At 40.4% G+C, this 15,980-nt stretch overlaps 1 protein-coding gene across 2 annotated transcripts in view; it reads right to left on the minus strand.

Moving 5' to 3' along the window:
- The window catches only part of DPH6 (diphthamine biosynthesis 6), a 188,837-nt gene that overhangs the window by 158,160 nt on the left and 14,697 nt on the right, over window positions 1-15,980 (minus strand). Inside the window, exon 3 of one of the 2 annotated variants that reach the window (XM_053697948.1) lies at window positions 6,938-7,125. In XM_053697948.1, coding sequence (XP_053553923.1) covers window positions 6,938-7,125 — 188 coding nt within the window. Of the gene's footprint in view, window positions 1-6,937; window positions 7,132-15,980 lie in introns of both variants that reach the window. The other variant, XM_053697947.1, reaches the window with a different exon arrangement.

Below are 15,980 nucleotides of genomic sequence, written 5' to 3' on the forward strand. Positions count from 1 at the left end.
AAAAGGTAGATAAGCTCTTTATTACCCATTCCCCAGTTTTGCATAACCAACACAGTTATAATAATACACATTTTAGCTCTGTGATTACCTCTTATCTATCCCTCTGAAAACTGCCCCCTTATTTCAGTTCTTTTGACAGACATGCATTTTTAGCTAATCAGTGCTGACTCCTAACGGGCCTGAGCTCAATGTTATCTATATGAAACACATGAACTAATGCCCTCTAGTGGTGAAAAACTGTCAAAATGCTTTCCGATTAGAGGCAGTCTTCAAGGTCTAAGAAATTAGCACATGAACCTCCTAGATTTAGCTTTCAACTGAGAATACCAAGAGAACAAAGCAAAATTGGTAATAAAAGTAAATTGCAAAGTTGTTTAAAATTACATGCCCTATTTAAATCATGAAAGATTTTTATGGACTTTACTTTCCCTTTAACTGTGTCCATCAAACCTAAAGGTACATACAAACGCAATATACAGTTAAAGGGACACTGAACCCAAAATTTTTCTTTTGTAATTCAGAAAGAGCATGCAATTTTAAGCAACTTTCTAATTTACTCCTATTATCAATTTTTCTTCGTTCTCTTGCAATCTTTATTTGAAAAATAAGGCATCTAAGCTTTTTTTGGTTTCAGTACTCTGGACAGCACTTTTTTATTGGTGGATGAATTTATCCACCAATCAGCAAAGACAACCAAGGTTTTCACCAAAAAATGGGCCGGCATCTAAACTTACATTCTTGCATTTCAAATAAAGATACCAAGAGAAGGAAGACAATTTGATAATAGGAGTAAATTAGAAAGGTGCTTAAAATGTCATGCTCACTCTGAATCACAAAAGAAAAATTTTCTTTCGTGATTCAGAAAGAGCATGCAATTTTAAGCAACTTTCTAATTTACTCCTATTATCAATTTTTCTTAGTTCTCTTGCTATCTTTATTTGAAAAATAAGGCATCTAAACTATTTTTTGGGTTCAGTCCATGGACAGCACTTGTTTATTGGTGGGTGAATTTATCCACCAATCAGCAAGAACAACCCAGGTTTTCACCAAAAATGGGCCGGCATCTAAACTTACATTCTTGCTTTTCACATAAAGATACCAAGAGAATGAAGAAAATTTGATAATAGAAGTAAATTAGAAATTTGCTTAAAATTGCATGCTCTATCTGATTCACGAAAGAAAAAATTTGGGTTCAGTGTCCCTTTAAGCACATAGGTAAAGACCATTCTGCAGCTGCAAAGTACTGCCGATCCTGAGCTGAACACAGACCAATCACAACTGGCATGTGACCTCCAGAGCTGATTTAAACTATGTTTTAAAACCCTTTGTGGGGAGTTCTTTACAAGGAATAGTGCAAAAAGAAAGAAAATAATATAATGCTTTAAAGCATTTTTGTTATTGAATCCTTACGTCCCTTTAACCTCGAGTGCTAATGACAGATCTGAGCCGTCACAGAGTTTCCCACTCTGGTGCTAATGACGGCTCAGAGCCGTCACTAGCACTCTCCCAACTTGAGGGAGAACTGGGGGCTCCCACCCGCTCCTACCCCGTTTTGCGTGGTGACGTCACGCGCAATAAACGTGATGACGTCACCGCGCAACTTTATTTAACATTAACAATGTCAAATATATGAGCAGGGGGCATGCTGCTTAGAAGCCTGTATCTCAGGCATCTAAGCAGCTACAGACCCCCAAGACCCACCGTTGAAAAGGTAATCGCCTAACCTTTCCAACGGTGTAAGACTTGGGGATCTGAAATTTAAAAAAAAAGTTAAAAAAAATATTTTTAAAAATATTAAAAATAAAAAACCCTTTAAGAAAATCTTAGCACCCAGGTGGGAAAGTGCTTAGCACTCAAAGGGTTAAAGCAGTGCTTTCCAAACTGTGTGTCGTGATACATTAGTGTGTCGGCAGCAGTGTGTAGGTGTGTCCCTGCTTCAGCACAATTTTTTTTTTACATTTTTTTTGGTTTCCGACTTTCCGCCTGCCTGCTACGCATATCACATGGTTGACACGTGATTGATACCTAGTGGGTCACAGATCGACTTAACCTACTGGCGCAGCTCAATGGGAACTGAAACTATTCCCATTGACGGCTTTGGTGCCACATTGGCTTCTGACTGCACGTGTAGTTTCCTCAATCGGCTCGTGACTGCATGTGTAGTCAGTGAGTGGGACAGCAATGTGTTTGCAGCATGAGCAGTAGTCAGTCGGACTCACAAAGCTCTGAGGGCGGCAGCTTAAATGCTGAGCTGAAGTCAAAGTGGTTTTTTTTTTGCAGCTAGCTCCCAGTAGTGCATTGCTGCTCCTGCTCTTGATATATGGATAGTAATTGGAAGCTTAAAAATGCTTGATGATGAAATGTGAGTGTCTTTATCTAATATTCCACCAAATATTCAGAAACTGTGTTCATCCCATCAACTTCATACATCCCATTAAAATAGTAAGTAGCTTTTTTTTTTTTTTTTTTTTATTTATGATTTTTATTCAATTTTTGGTTAAATTAACAACATAAACAGGTAGACGTCGGGTCCAACAGCAATAGGTATACATAAAAAGAAAATCTCATCTTAAACAATGTACAAAAATAAAAAATGATTGATATCTTATGAGCATACAATGCAAATCAATAGTTTTGAAAGTACACTTATAGTTGAAACTATTTTTAAAGTTTTAACTCTTAACACAAACAAATGGTCGTTTGGTCCAACAATAATAAATATATATGAAAGGAAAATCTCATTTTTAGACAATGTGCAAAAAAAAAAAAAAAAAAGGATAACACGACTAGGCGGATGGGGGGGGGGGGGGGGGGGGGGGGGAAGAGAAGAAAAAAAAAAAGGGGGGGAAGGAGAAAGATAGGAAAAAGGGGGGAGGAGGGGGGGAAACCTCCCCCTCCTCTACCACCTATCCAATAAAACTATTTCAGAATGTCTGAAGGGGTAAATTAAATTATTTATTTCATCCGGGGGAAAAATTTTAATAAATCTAGCCCATTTCTGAAAAAAAAACAGTTATTTCCCTCTCAGATGTTACTGTTGTATCCAATTGTTCAATAATACACTGTTTTTTCATGTAGTTTTTAACTTCTGATATACTCGGTACTGTTGTGGCTCGCCATTTATTAAAGATTAAATTCCTTGCGGCCAGGATTGTCATATTCAATATTTTCTTAAATTCGTATGGGGAAGAGGGTTCAACAAAGAAGACAATTTCTGCCAAGGAGAGAGAGTGAGGTGGTAACCTTAATACCCTAATGAGCCAAAATTCTATCTTCCGCCAGAACTGAGCTAACCGGGGGCAGGACCATATCATATGGACTAAGTCCGCCGCTGGATATGAACATTTTGGACAAACGTTAAAATTGGGATTATGCCATTTGAATCCTTTCAGTGGAGTATAATAAGTCCTGTATAATAGCTTTATGTGTGATTCTCTCCAACTAGCAGATAAAGTAGTTTGTGTTACTGTGGCTATGGATTTTTCTACTTGGTCTGCCCCACTTTCTAACTCCTGAGCCAGAAGGTTCCATTTTTGTGATATAGATTGTAAATTAAGTTCACCCTTTTGACTGACCAGCAACTCGTACCAGGTTGATATAGAGAATAGGTTGCTCTTAGCAAGGATCGGCCAGCTGTCTAGCTTCCCCCAGGACCAAGTCAAACCATATTTATCAATGAGTGAAGAAAGATAGTGTCTGGCCTGCAAGTAGGCAAAAAAATCCTTATTGCTTAATTTGAATTCCTGCTTAAGTCCCTCAAAAGTCTTAATTAGTTGGGTCTCTTGATCTATGAATTGTGTGAGGTAAATCAAGCCTGCATTATGCCACTTCTGAAAAACCTGAGATTGAGTACCTCTTTGGAACTCCGGGTTGCCACATAATCCCTGAAACTTCGGAATGGAAAGATCTATACTTAATTTACCACCTAGTTTTTTCCAAGCCTGAATTACCGTATATACGGAACTAAGATGTTTCACTTCTTTTGGGATTAAATGCATTGGACAATGGATTAAGGCTATAGGGTTATAGGGGTGTACTATGTTAATTTCAAGAGTATTATTTGTAAAATAGTCCTTGTTTAATATCCAATCTATCACGATCCGTGCCAAAAAGACCATACTATAGCTGCTGAGGTCTGGTAGAGCCATGCCACCAAACCTCTTAGGAAGAAAAAGTCTGTTGATCGAGATTCGAGGTCTTTTGCACTTCCAAATAAAATACCGAAGGGCCCTACATAGACTCTTCCAATCCTTGGTTTTCAGCAGGACTGGTACATTTTGCAGAGGGAAAAGAATCTTAGGGAGAAGAACCATTTTAAAGAGTGCAATACGACCTGTTAATGAGAGCGGAAAATTTTGCCAGTTCTTCATATATATATATATATAAACGTGATGACGTCACCGCGCAACTTTATTTAACATTAACAATGTCAAATATATGAGCAGGGGGCATGCTGCTTAGAAGCCTGTATCTCAGGCATCTAAGCAGCTACAGACCCCCAAGACCCACCGTTGAAAAGGTAATCGCCTAACCTTTCCAACGGTGTAAGACTTGGGGATCTGAAATTAAAAAAAAAGTTAAAAAAAAATATTTTTAAAAATATTAAAAATAAAAAACCCTTTAAGAAAATCTTAGCACCCAGGTGGGAAAGTGCTTAGCACTCAAAGGGTTAAAGCAGTGCTTTCCAAACTGTGTGTCGTGACACATTAGTGTGTCGGCAGCAGTGTGTAGGTGTGTCCCTGCTTCAGCACAATTTTTTTTTTACATTTTTTTTGGTTTCCGACTTTCCGCCTGCCTGCTACGCATATCACATGGTTGACACGTGATTGATACCTAGTGGGTCACAGATCGACTTAACCTACTGGCGCAGCTCAATGGGAACTGAAACTATTCCCATTGACGGCTTTGGTGCCACATTGGCTTCTGACTGCACGTGTAGTTTCCTCAATCGGCTCGTGACTGCATGTGTAGTCAGTGAGTGGGACAGCAATGTGTTTGCAGCATGAGCAGTAGTCAGTCGGACTCACAAAGCTCTGAGGGCGGCAGCTTAAATGCTGAGCTGAAGTCAAAGTGTTTTTTTTTTTGCAGCTAGCTCCCAGTAGTGCATTGCTGCTCCTGCTCTTGATATATGGATAGTAATTGGAAGCTTAAAAATGCTTGATGATGAAATGTGAGTGTCTTTATCTAATATTCCACCAAATATTCAGAAACTGTGTTCATCCCATCAACTTCATACATCCCATTAAAATAGTAAGTAGCTATTGGTGTTTTTAAACTTTTTTTTTTTAATTCTTGCACATACTTACTATTACTTGTAAATACATTTCATTATTATAGCATTTATGTATGTGTCTGTATCTCAAACAAGCTAGTTTAACCTCCTGTTTGCTTGTACAACTGAATTACTGTGTCGCAAAATAATGTAGGTCTAAAAAGTGTCACCAACATGAAAAGTTTGGAAAGCTCAGCTTTAAAGGGACAGTCAGCACCAGAATTTTTGTTGTTTAAAAAGATAGTAGATAGTAGATAGATAATCCCTTTATTACCCATTCCCCAATTTTGCATAACCAGCAGAGTTTTAATAATATACTTTTTACCTCTGTAATTACCTTGTATCTAAGCCTCTGCAAACTGCCCCCTTATTTCAGTGCTCACTCCTAGGTAACTTCACGTGCGTGAGCTCAATATTATCTATATGAAACACATGAACTAAAGCCCTCTAGTGGTAAAACATTCAACTTAGAGACAGCCTTCAAGGTCAAAGACATTAGCATATGAACCTCCCAAGTTTAGCTTTCAACTAAGAATACCAAAAGAACAAAGCAAAATTGGTGATAAAAGTAAATTAGAAAGTGGCTTAAAATTACATGCCCTATTTGAATCATGAAAGTTTATTTTGGACTTAACTGTCCCTTTTAAAAGCATAAAAAACTGAGAATGGCACTTCCTCTAACCACAATATGATATTAAGAGGCGAATTACACTGCAATCGTCACTAATTTGTGCTTAAAAGGAAATAGATTAGAACAGCTACTAACGTCTTTGAAGTGTATGGCGAGGTCATTTGTCATCATGTGTATCCTTGCCTGTGTGTAAAGGACCACCTGTTGTCAAAATGAAGAAGCACAGCTTATCTAATGCTTTCGGTGCTTTCCCATACTACAGGCAAGAATCGTTAGTATAGTAGACAATATTCCCAAGTCTTTATGGTAGTGTGTGGTGACATCAAAATAGGGGAAGAATAAGGAAGTAGTAAGCACTAAAAGGGGTGAGTTTTCTCAAACCCCTCAATCTCAGCTCCCTTAGTAGTCACAGACCGACAAAAGACCACTCTTTTGAAAGAGAATTGACTGCTCTTTCAAATGGCTGTGCTCTTGGAAAATCACAAGCACACAACATGGTGTTTCACTGGGGAGGGTTCTTTAGGAGCAATAGATCCCCAATAAAGTTTATTTTACAGTGGATCTGTCACTCTCTTATATAAATATATGAAATATTTTCAAGGATATTTGCAAAAAAATGACAGTTGAAGGTACATTGGATCTACCGATTGTCACTGGGAAGGGGAATCATGTGATTGTCTTACCTGCTCCAATATGAAGCGTTCAGGAGTTTGTATGTTTTGTGCTCACTCTACCAGTGACTGACAGAGCGATGTTTAATACACACGTACATCTTTTTCGGAACTTGAAACTGTATTGCACTATATTTCGCTTTTCTCTCTTTTGAGGTGTTCATTGTTGCAACAACTTCTGATGACCATCACAGACTTTTATTTATATTTAGAAGTTTCTTCTAACACTGAGATCGTTGGTGGACAGTGACTTATTATGTATGTGCACAAATGGAGAGAGACACTGTACTTTTACGGTTTGTGTGTATGGGGAAGAACTAGAACCATACTCAAGAGTTCATATGTTGTCTCCCTACTGCATACCTTCACCAGCTTCAGCAGACGATATAAGTCTTCCACCTCATCTCCCTCCTGTGGGGTATATGCTATGCCCGTTTCTAAACTGGTGCCCTGAAGAGTAGCACGGTAGAGAGGCAGATCCATGGCCTCAGCATATAGATCCAGTGCTTGGTGTCCAACTGTCTGATACATGTAGCTGTCTAATTCATCTGCTGCTGCAAAAAAAAAAAACAGTTATTACACTGTTATTTCAGGCTCTGAAAAATGTACAAGATCTAAAGTCATAGATGTTTGCATAATGTAAACTTACTTCGGAAATAAAAAAATAAAAAAAAGATCAATTGTTAAAGTAGTGTTCAGAAGAACACAAAGGAGAGAAACTACAATACTAAGGACCAATGCTCTAAAGCTCTCCGTCCTGGCAAGATTATCTAAGGAGTCTCGTCAGTACTGCGAGGTCCCTCAGATCATTTTAGGAGTACAAATTTTAGCTTTAGGGTCACCTACAATTACAATATTACACTTAAACAAAAAAAAAACACAAAGATTTTGCTCGATTTCTCTCCACACCAATACCTGCAAAAAAAACATTAAAAGGTAGAAAAACAGAATTTATGTTTACCTGATAAATTTCTTTCTCCTACTGTGTATCCGGTCCACGGCTTCATCCTTACTTGTGGGATATTCTCAATCCCTACAGGAAGTGGCAAAGAGAGCACACAGCAGAGCTGTCCATATAGCTCCCCTCAGGCTCCGCCCCCCCAGTCATTCGACCGACGGTTAGGAGAAAAAGGAGAACCATAGGGTGCAGTGGTGACTGTAGTTTACAAAAATAAATTTAAACCTGACTAAAATGCCAGGGTGGGCCGTGGACCGGATACACCGTAGGAGAAAGAAATTTATCAGGTAAACATAAATTCTGTTTTCTCCTACATTGGTGTATCCGGTCCATGGCTTCATCCTTACTTGTGGGAACCAATACCAAAGCTTTAGGACACGGATGAAGGGAGGGAACAAGTCAGGTAACCTAAACGGAAGGCACCACTGCTTGTAAAACCTTTCTCCCAAAAATAGCCTCAGAAGAAGCAAAAGTATCGAATTTGTAAAATTTGGCAAATGTATGCAGTGAAGACCAAGTTGCTGCCTTACAGATCTGTTCAACAGAAGCCTCACTCTTGAAAGCCCATGTGGAAGCCACAGCTCTAGTAGAGTGAGCTGTAATTCGTTCAGGGGGCTGCCTTCCAGCAGTCTCATAAGCCAGCCGGATGATGCTTTTCAGCCAGAAGGACAGAGAGGTCGCAGTCGCCTTTTGACCTCTCCTCTTGCCAGAATAGACGACAAACAAGGATGATGTTTGTCTGAAGTCTTTAGTTGCTTTTAGATAGAACTTTAAAGCACGAACCACATCAAGATTGTGCAACAGACGTTCCTTGTTAGAAACTGGATTAGGACACAGAGAAGGAACAACTATTTCCTGGTTAATATTCTTATTGGAAACCACTTTTGGAAGAAAACCAGGTTTGGTACGTAAAACGACCTTATCTGTATGGAACACCAGGTAAGGTGAATTACACTGCAAAGCAGACAATTCAGAAACTCTTCTAGCAGAAGAAATAGCTACCAAAAACAAAACTTTCCAAGATAGTAACTTGATATCTATGGAATGTAGAGGTTCAAACGGAACCCCTTGAAGAACTGAAAGAACTAAATTTAGACTCCATGGAGGAGCCGCAGGTCTATAGACAGGCTTGATTCTGACTAAAGCCTGTACAAACGCCTGAACATCTGGCATTGCTGCCAGACGCTTGTGTAACAAAACAGACAGAGCAGATAACTGTCCTTTTAAGGAACTAGCTGACAAACCTTTCTCCAATCCTTCTTGGAGAAAAGATAGAATCCTTGGAATCCTAATCTTACTCCATGAGTAACCCTTGGATTCGCACCAACAAAGATATTTCCGCCATATCTTATGGTAAATTTTCCTGGTGACAGGCTTTCTAGCCTGGATCAGGGTATCTATAACTGATTCCGAAAACCCACGCTTAGATAGAATCAAGCGTTCAATCTCCAAGCAGTCAGTTGCAGAGAAACTAGGTATCTAAGGCATCTACCAATGTCGCCTTGGGATCCCTGGACCTGGACCCGTAACGTGGAACTTTGGAGTTCTGACGTGACGCCATCGGATCCAGATCTGGAATGCCCCATAGTTGAGTTAACTGGGCAAAAACCTCCGGGTGAAGTTCCCACTACCCCGGATGGAAAGTCTGACGACTCAGATAATCCGCTTCCCAGTTGTCCACTCCTGGGATGTGAATTGCTGATAGATGGCAGGAGTGATCCTCTGCCCATTTGATGATTTTGGATACCTCCCTCATCGCCAGGGAACTCTTTGTTCCCCCCTGATGATTGATGTACGCAACAGTCGTCATGTTGTCCTACTGAAATCTGATGAATTTGGCCTCCGCTAGTTGAGGCCATGCCTGGAGCGCATTGAATATCGCTCTCAATTCCAAAATGTTTATCGGGAGAAGAGATTCTTCCCGAGACCATAGACTCTGAGCCTTCAGGGACTCCCAGACCGCGCCCCAGCCTAGGAGGCTGGCATCGGTCGTGACAATGATCCACTCCGGTCTGCGGAAACTCATTCCCTGAGACAGGTGATCCAGAGACAACCACCAGAGGAGTGAGTCTCTGGTTTTCTGGTCCATTTGAATCTGGGGAGACAAATCTGCATAATCCCCATTCCACTGTTTGAGCATGCACAGTTGCAATGGTCTTAAATGAATTTGAGCAAATGGAACCACGTCCATTGCTGCGACCATGAGTCCTATTACCTCCATGCACTGAGCTATGGAGGGTTGAGGAATGGATTGAAGTGTTCAGAAGTTTTAACTTCCTGACCTCTGTCAGAAAGATCTTCATTTCTACTGAGTCTATTATTGTTCCCAGGAAGGGAACCCTTGTGAACGAGAACAGAGAACTTCTTTCTATGTTCACCTTCCACCCGTGAGACCTTAGAAAGGCTAGGACAATGTCTGTATGAGCCTTTGCTTTGTGAAAGGACGACACTTGTATTACAATGTTGTCTAGGTAAGGTGCTACTGCAATGCCCCTTGGCCTTAGCACCGCTAGAAGGGACCCTAGCACCTTTGTGAAAATTCTGGGAGCAGTGGCCAATCCGAAGGGAAGAGCCACGAACTGGTAATGCTTGTCCAGAAAGGCGAACCTCAGGAACTGATGGTGATCTTTGTGGATAGGAATATGCAGGTACGCATCCTTTAAGTCCATGGTAGTCATATATTGACCCTCCTGGATCATTGATAAAATTGTCTGAATGGTTTCCATTTTGAATGATGGAACTCTGAGGAATTTGTTTAGAATTTTTAAGTCCAGAATTGGCCTGAAAGTTCCTTCCTTTTTGGGAACTACAAACAGGTTTGAGTAAAAACCCAGTCCTTGCTCTGCTGTCGGAACTGGGTGTATCACTCCCATTTTTAAAAGGTCTTCTACGCAATGTAAGAATGCCTGTCTCTTTATCTGGTCTAAAGATAAGCGAGACATGTGGAACCTTCCCCTTGGGGGAAGGTCTTTGAACTCTAGAAGATACCCCTGAGAGACAATTTCTTGTGCCCAGGGGTCCGGAACATCTCTTGCCCAAGCCTGAGCAAAGAGAGAAAGTCTGCCCCCTACTAGATCCGGTCCCGGATCGGGGGCTACCCCTTCATGCTGTCTTGGTAGCAGCAGCAGGCTTCTTGGCCTGTTTACCCTTGTTCCAGCCTTGCAATGGCTTCCATTCTGGTTTGGGCTGGGGTGCGTTACCCTCTTGCCTAGTGGCTGTAGAGGTAGAAGCCGGTCCGTTCCTGAAATTGCGAAAGGAACGAAAATTAGACTTATTTTTAGCTTTGAAAGGTCTATCCTGTGGAAGGGCATGGCCCTTTCCCCCAGTGATATCTGAAATAATTTCTTTCAACTCAGGCCCGAATAGGGTCTTACCCTTGAAAGGAATATTAAGCAATTTTGGTTTGGACGACACATCCGCCGACCAAGATTTCAACCAAAGCGCTCTGCACGCCACGATTGCAAAAACAGAATTTTTCGCCGCCAATTTAGCTATTGGAAAGCGGCATCTGTAATGAAAGAATTAGCCAACTTCAGGGCGTGAATTCTGTCCATGACTTCATCATAAGAAGTCTCCTTCTGTAGCGAGTTTTCTAGTTCCTCAAACCAAAAAGCAGCTGCAGTGGTTACAGGAATAATGCAAGAAATTGCTTGAAGAAGAAAACCCTGTTGAACAAAAATTTTCTTAAGTAAACCTTCTAATTTTTTATCCATAGGGTCTTTGAAAGCGCAACTGTCTTCTATTGGTAAAGTCGTGCGCTTAGCTAGCGTTGAAACTGCCCCCTCTACCTTGGGGACCGTCTGCCACGCGTCCCTTCTAGGGTCAACAATTGGGAACATTTTCTTAAATATAGGAGGGGGAACAAAAAGGTACACCTGGCTTCTCCCACTCCTTAGTCACGATATCCGCCACCCTCTTAGGTATCGGAAACGCATCAGTGTGTACTGGGACCTCTAAGAATTTGTCCATTTTACACAATTTTTCTGGGATCACCAAAGGATCACAATCATCAAGTGTAGCTAGGACCTCCTTAAGTAGGGCGCGGAGGTGTTCTAGCTTAAATTTAAATGCTATGGTATCAGGCTCTACCTGCTGAGAAACTTTTCCTGTGTCAGAAATTTCTCCCTCAGACAGGCCCTCCCTCACCGCCAAGTCAGATTGATGTGAGGGCACTACAGATAAATTATCCTCTGTGTCTGCTTGCTCATTGTCTGTGTTTAAAACTGAGCAATCACGCTTCCTAGGAAAAGCTGGCAGTTTGGATAAAAATGCTGAGAGAGAATTATCCATTACTGCCGCTAATTATTGCATAGTAATCGCATTGGTGCGCTAGATGTACTGGGCATCGCTTGCGCGGGCATAGCTGGTGTTGACACAGAAGGAGAGGATAGCGAGCTATCTTCACTACCTTCAGCTAAAGAATCATCTTGGGCTATATTTTTAAGTGTGATTGTACGGTCCTTAAGCTGTTTGGACGCTATGGCACACTTCACACACAAATTTAATGGGGGAACCACCTTGGCCTTTGAACATACAGAACATAGGCTATCTGAAGATTCAGACATGTTTGACAGACTTAAACAGAACTTCAATGCAATAAAAATTATTTTTGACAAAAACGTTACTGTCTCTTTAAATAATAAAGGTGCACACTTTATTACTGAAACATAAAAAAAACATCAAATAACCATCCGATTTTAATGAAATTTTCACCACAGTGTCTTAATGCTTTGAAAAGATTGCACACAAATTTTCAGACCAATTAACCCCTTAATGCCCAAACCGGAGCTAATAACAGTTATTAACCGGTTAACACACCTTTACCTTCCTTAGGGATTATTTTAGTAGGAAATAAGCCTCTCTGGAGTCTTTTCTGATGCCTCTGGACTCCCCACGTGAAGCTGCATGAACTGCCTAGGCAAAACAACTGCGCAATTGAGGCGCGAAAATGAGGCCTCCTCCCTCTTCATTCCAGAGTGGAGGGGCCTTTCTGACTAGATTAGGTGTCCAAATAAGTGCCAGGCGCAAATTAAACCCCAAAAGTGTTTTAAAGTCTGAAAAAACACCTTATTTATAGTGAAAAACATGCTAAAAAGCAATCGATTTTTAAGCCCACAAATAGTGTCAACCACCATAGAGCCCTTAATATAAGCCATCATTTTATACAGAGTCTAAGAAAAATGGCTTACCTATCCCAGAGGGAATTTCTGACAGTCTTCTAGCATTACATGGTCTTGTTAGAAAAATGACTGATCATACCTGAAGCAGTTAAGCCTGCAAACTGTTCCCCCCAACTGATGTTCTCTGGTTTCAACAGTCCTGCGTGGGAACAGCAATGGATTTTAGTTACTGGTGCTAAAATCATATTCCTCTTAGCAGAAATCTTCATCACTTTCTGCTGCAGAGTAAATAGTACAAGCCGGCACTATTTTAAAATAACAAACTCTTGATAGAAGAAATAAAAAACTACAACTAACACCACATACTCTTTACCACCCCTGTGGAGATGCTACTAGTTAGAGCGGCAAAGAGAATGACTGGGGGGGGCGGAGCCTGAGGGGAGCTATATGGACAGCTCTGCTGTGTGCTCTCTTTGCCACTTCCTGTAGGGATTGAGAATATCCCACAAGTAAGGATGAAGCCGTGGACCGGATACACTAATGTAGGAGAAAAGGAAATATCACTGGAGAGACAAATACCTGGGTTGCAATACATTATGTCTATGAGATCGAACAGATTACATGATTACAGTAGAAGGCTCAGTACCACTCCCTGTAGCATAAGCCACAAAGCGGTAATAATGCACGCTCCAGTGTAGGTGTTTGGTTTGGCACTGTTCTGTATGTCCTCTGCTTTTTCCGTCATGCATACAAATACATTATCAAATGGCAGAGTGAGCTCACCCCATATATGAGGATGCAAAACTGAAAAACAGAAAATACAGACAGGATATTCTCAAAGCAAGATGTAAAAACTTACTGTGGGGGGTGAATGATCCTTACAGGGATTTCATATGCTTGAAGATCATACAGGTTTAACCCCCTAAGTGATTACGGCGTATATATGTGCCGTACTTTGCTTATCTTATGCGTCAGAGCTGCAGGAAGCTCTTGCAGTCTCGGCTGGAGTTTCTGAGCTCATGGCATATGTCTTTATATGGAACCGGAGCACGATTGTTACAGACGGTGAAACTGTTTGTGTTTCACTGTCTGTAATGATCATCTGCTGGTGCTGGCGGGAAGTAATCGTGATGCGGATGGGCGATACCAGCAGCGGAGGGGGGGGGGGGAGGGTGTGTGATGGCCCTACACTGCGGAAATAAAAATAAAGGGAGAGGGAGAAATGGGGAGCTACACTACAGAAAAAAAGGTAGGATGGGGGTGTTCCCTAACTAATTTAGCCATCAATCAGCAAGCGCTACCCAGGTGCTGAACCAAAAAGGCGCCGGCTCCTAAGTTTACATTCATGCTTTTCAAATAATGATACCAAGAGAATGAAGAAAAATTGATAACTGGAGTAAATTAGAAAGTTAAAATTGCATGCTCTATCTGCATCCTGAAAGAAAAAAATTGAGTTTCATATCCCTTTAAATAGATATATAGTTTTTGACAGTTAAATATAAACAAGGCTCTATTTCTGTTTAAATGGAGTGATAGTAAAAATGCTAAAAATTCTCCGGTATTTTGGGCAAGCTCTGAAAGTCCCGGTAGTGAAAGGGTTAAAGGGACAGTCTAATCAAAATTAAACTTTCATGATTCAGGCATGCAATTTAAAAAAAAAAAAAAAACTTTCCAATTTACTTTTATCATCAAATTTACTTTGTTCTCTTGGTATTTGTTGAAAGGTAAACCTTGGTGGGCTCATATGCTAATGCCTAAGCCCATGAAGGCCGCCTCATATCAGTGAATTTTGACAGTTTTTTTTTACAGCTAGACAGTACTAGTTCATGTGAGACATATAGATAACATTGTGCTCACTCCCATGGAGTTATTTAAGAGTCAGCACTGACTGGATAAAATGCATGTCTGTCAAAAGAACTGAGATAAGGGGGCAGTATGCAAAGGCTAAAATACAAGGTAATCACAGAGGAAAAACGATTAATATAACAGTGTTGGTTATACAAAACTGGGGAACGGATAATAGAGGGATTACCTATTTTTTTAAACAATAAAAAATCTGGAGTAGACTGTCCCTTTAAGTGTATCGGACATGGCTTTTCCTGTTGCTGTAAAAGCACATATCAAGGGAAAGAATGTCCAACACCACCTATGGTCAAGGCACCTATGGAAGCGTAAAGAACCCTAAATGCTGTTTTTTTTTTTTCTTTTTTCTAAATGCTTAGAAAAGGACTACATTAATACGGTTTCATCTCATTATTTATTATCATATAAGAAATACAACAAAACAGTAGTTCATGTGCATACAAAAGAATGTGGTGGCCTGTAAATGGCTCATGAAAGCATTCAAACAAACAAGCTTTGAAAGTAAAATGTGCTTTATTGCAAAACTTTCAGCCCTCAAATTCATCCGCCTTGGTTATCGGCATCACATTTAGCAGATAAGAGGCCCTGCATGAACCTCTCCAAAACTGCCGAATTCATTTCAGTTTAAGGCATTCACACTCCAAAAGGCAGAAATGTGACAAACTCTGGTGCAGTTTTATCATTCACAGCCTGCAGATTGTGGAAACCAAGGGAATGCGTATACATTACATCATTACCATACATCGTTTGTGTAAAAATAAATAAAACATTCTCCATTGCTATCTCAACCTGAAGTCCTACAATTTATTACCAGCTCAATCCATAAGGCTTCTATGGTCTTGAAGAATTCTGCTTGGTACCCTCTATCTTTGTGTCCATATTTCTTTGCGATTGTGTTTTGTCTGCAGATTTCCGTTGCCAGAAAGATGAACTGCTTTATTCTCCTAAATATATTTTACTACTCACTTGACATTTGATGCTTTTGCCAGGAGCTCTCAGTTACACCGATTAAGAGATTTCTATCTTGACCTTGCTAGAAAACCCATTTAAAGGGCATTCACTTTGTCCCGTGGCTTTTTGGTCTAAAATAACTCCAGTCACTGCTGGATGAAGTCTGGACATGTTACTGTTGTGCTTCCAACAAGTGTCAGTTATAAAATGTGTTTAAAAGCAGAGTGCAGCCTTGCAATGTGTATTTACATGCATTGTTCTTGGAGTCCTGCAGTTCACCTTCCAAATGCACAACCAAGATCACCGGCATTGCTAGAGTGTATATGACATCACCTTCATAGATACAGGATTGGATTGACTGCTTATTCCACTAAGATATTCATAATACATAGTCTAGGCCAAAGTTTTATGTGACTTGTATGGATTATGTGTCTTGGCATCTTGGCAATCTGTATTTTTCTTTACAGGTCTTCATTCATCAGTTTTAATCTGGGCAAGTAGTTGTTCTGATGTC

This window comes from Bombina bombina, chromosome 1, assembly GCF_027579735.1.
Source record: "Bombina bombina isolate aBomBom1 chromosome 1, aBomBom1.pri, whole genome shotgun sequence".
In the NCBI taxonomy this organism is placed as follows: Eukaryota; Metazoa; Chordata; class Amphibia; order Anura; family Bombinatoridae; genus Bombina; species Bombina bombina.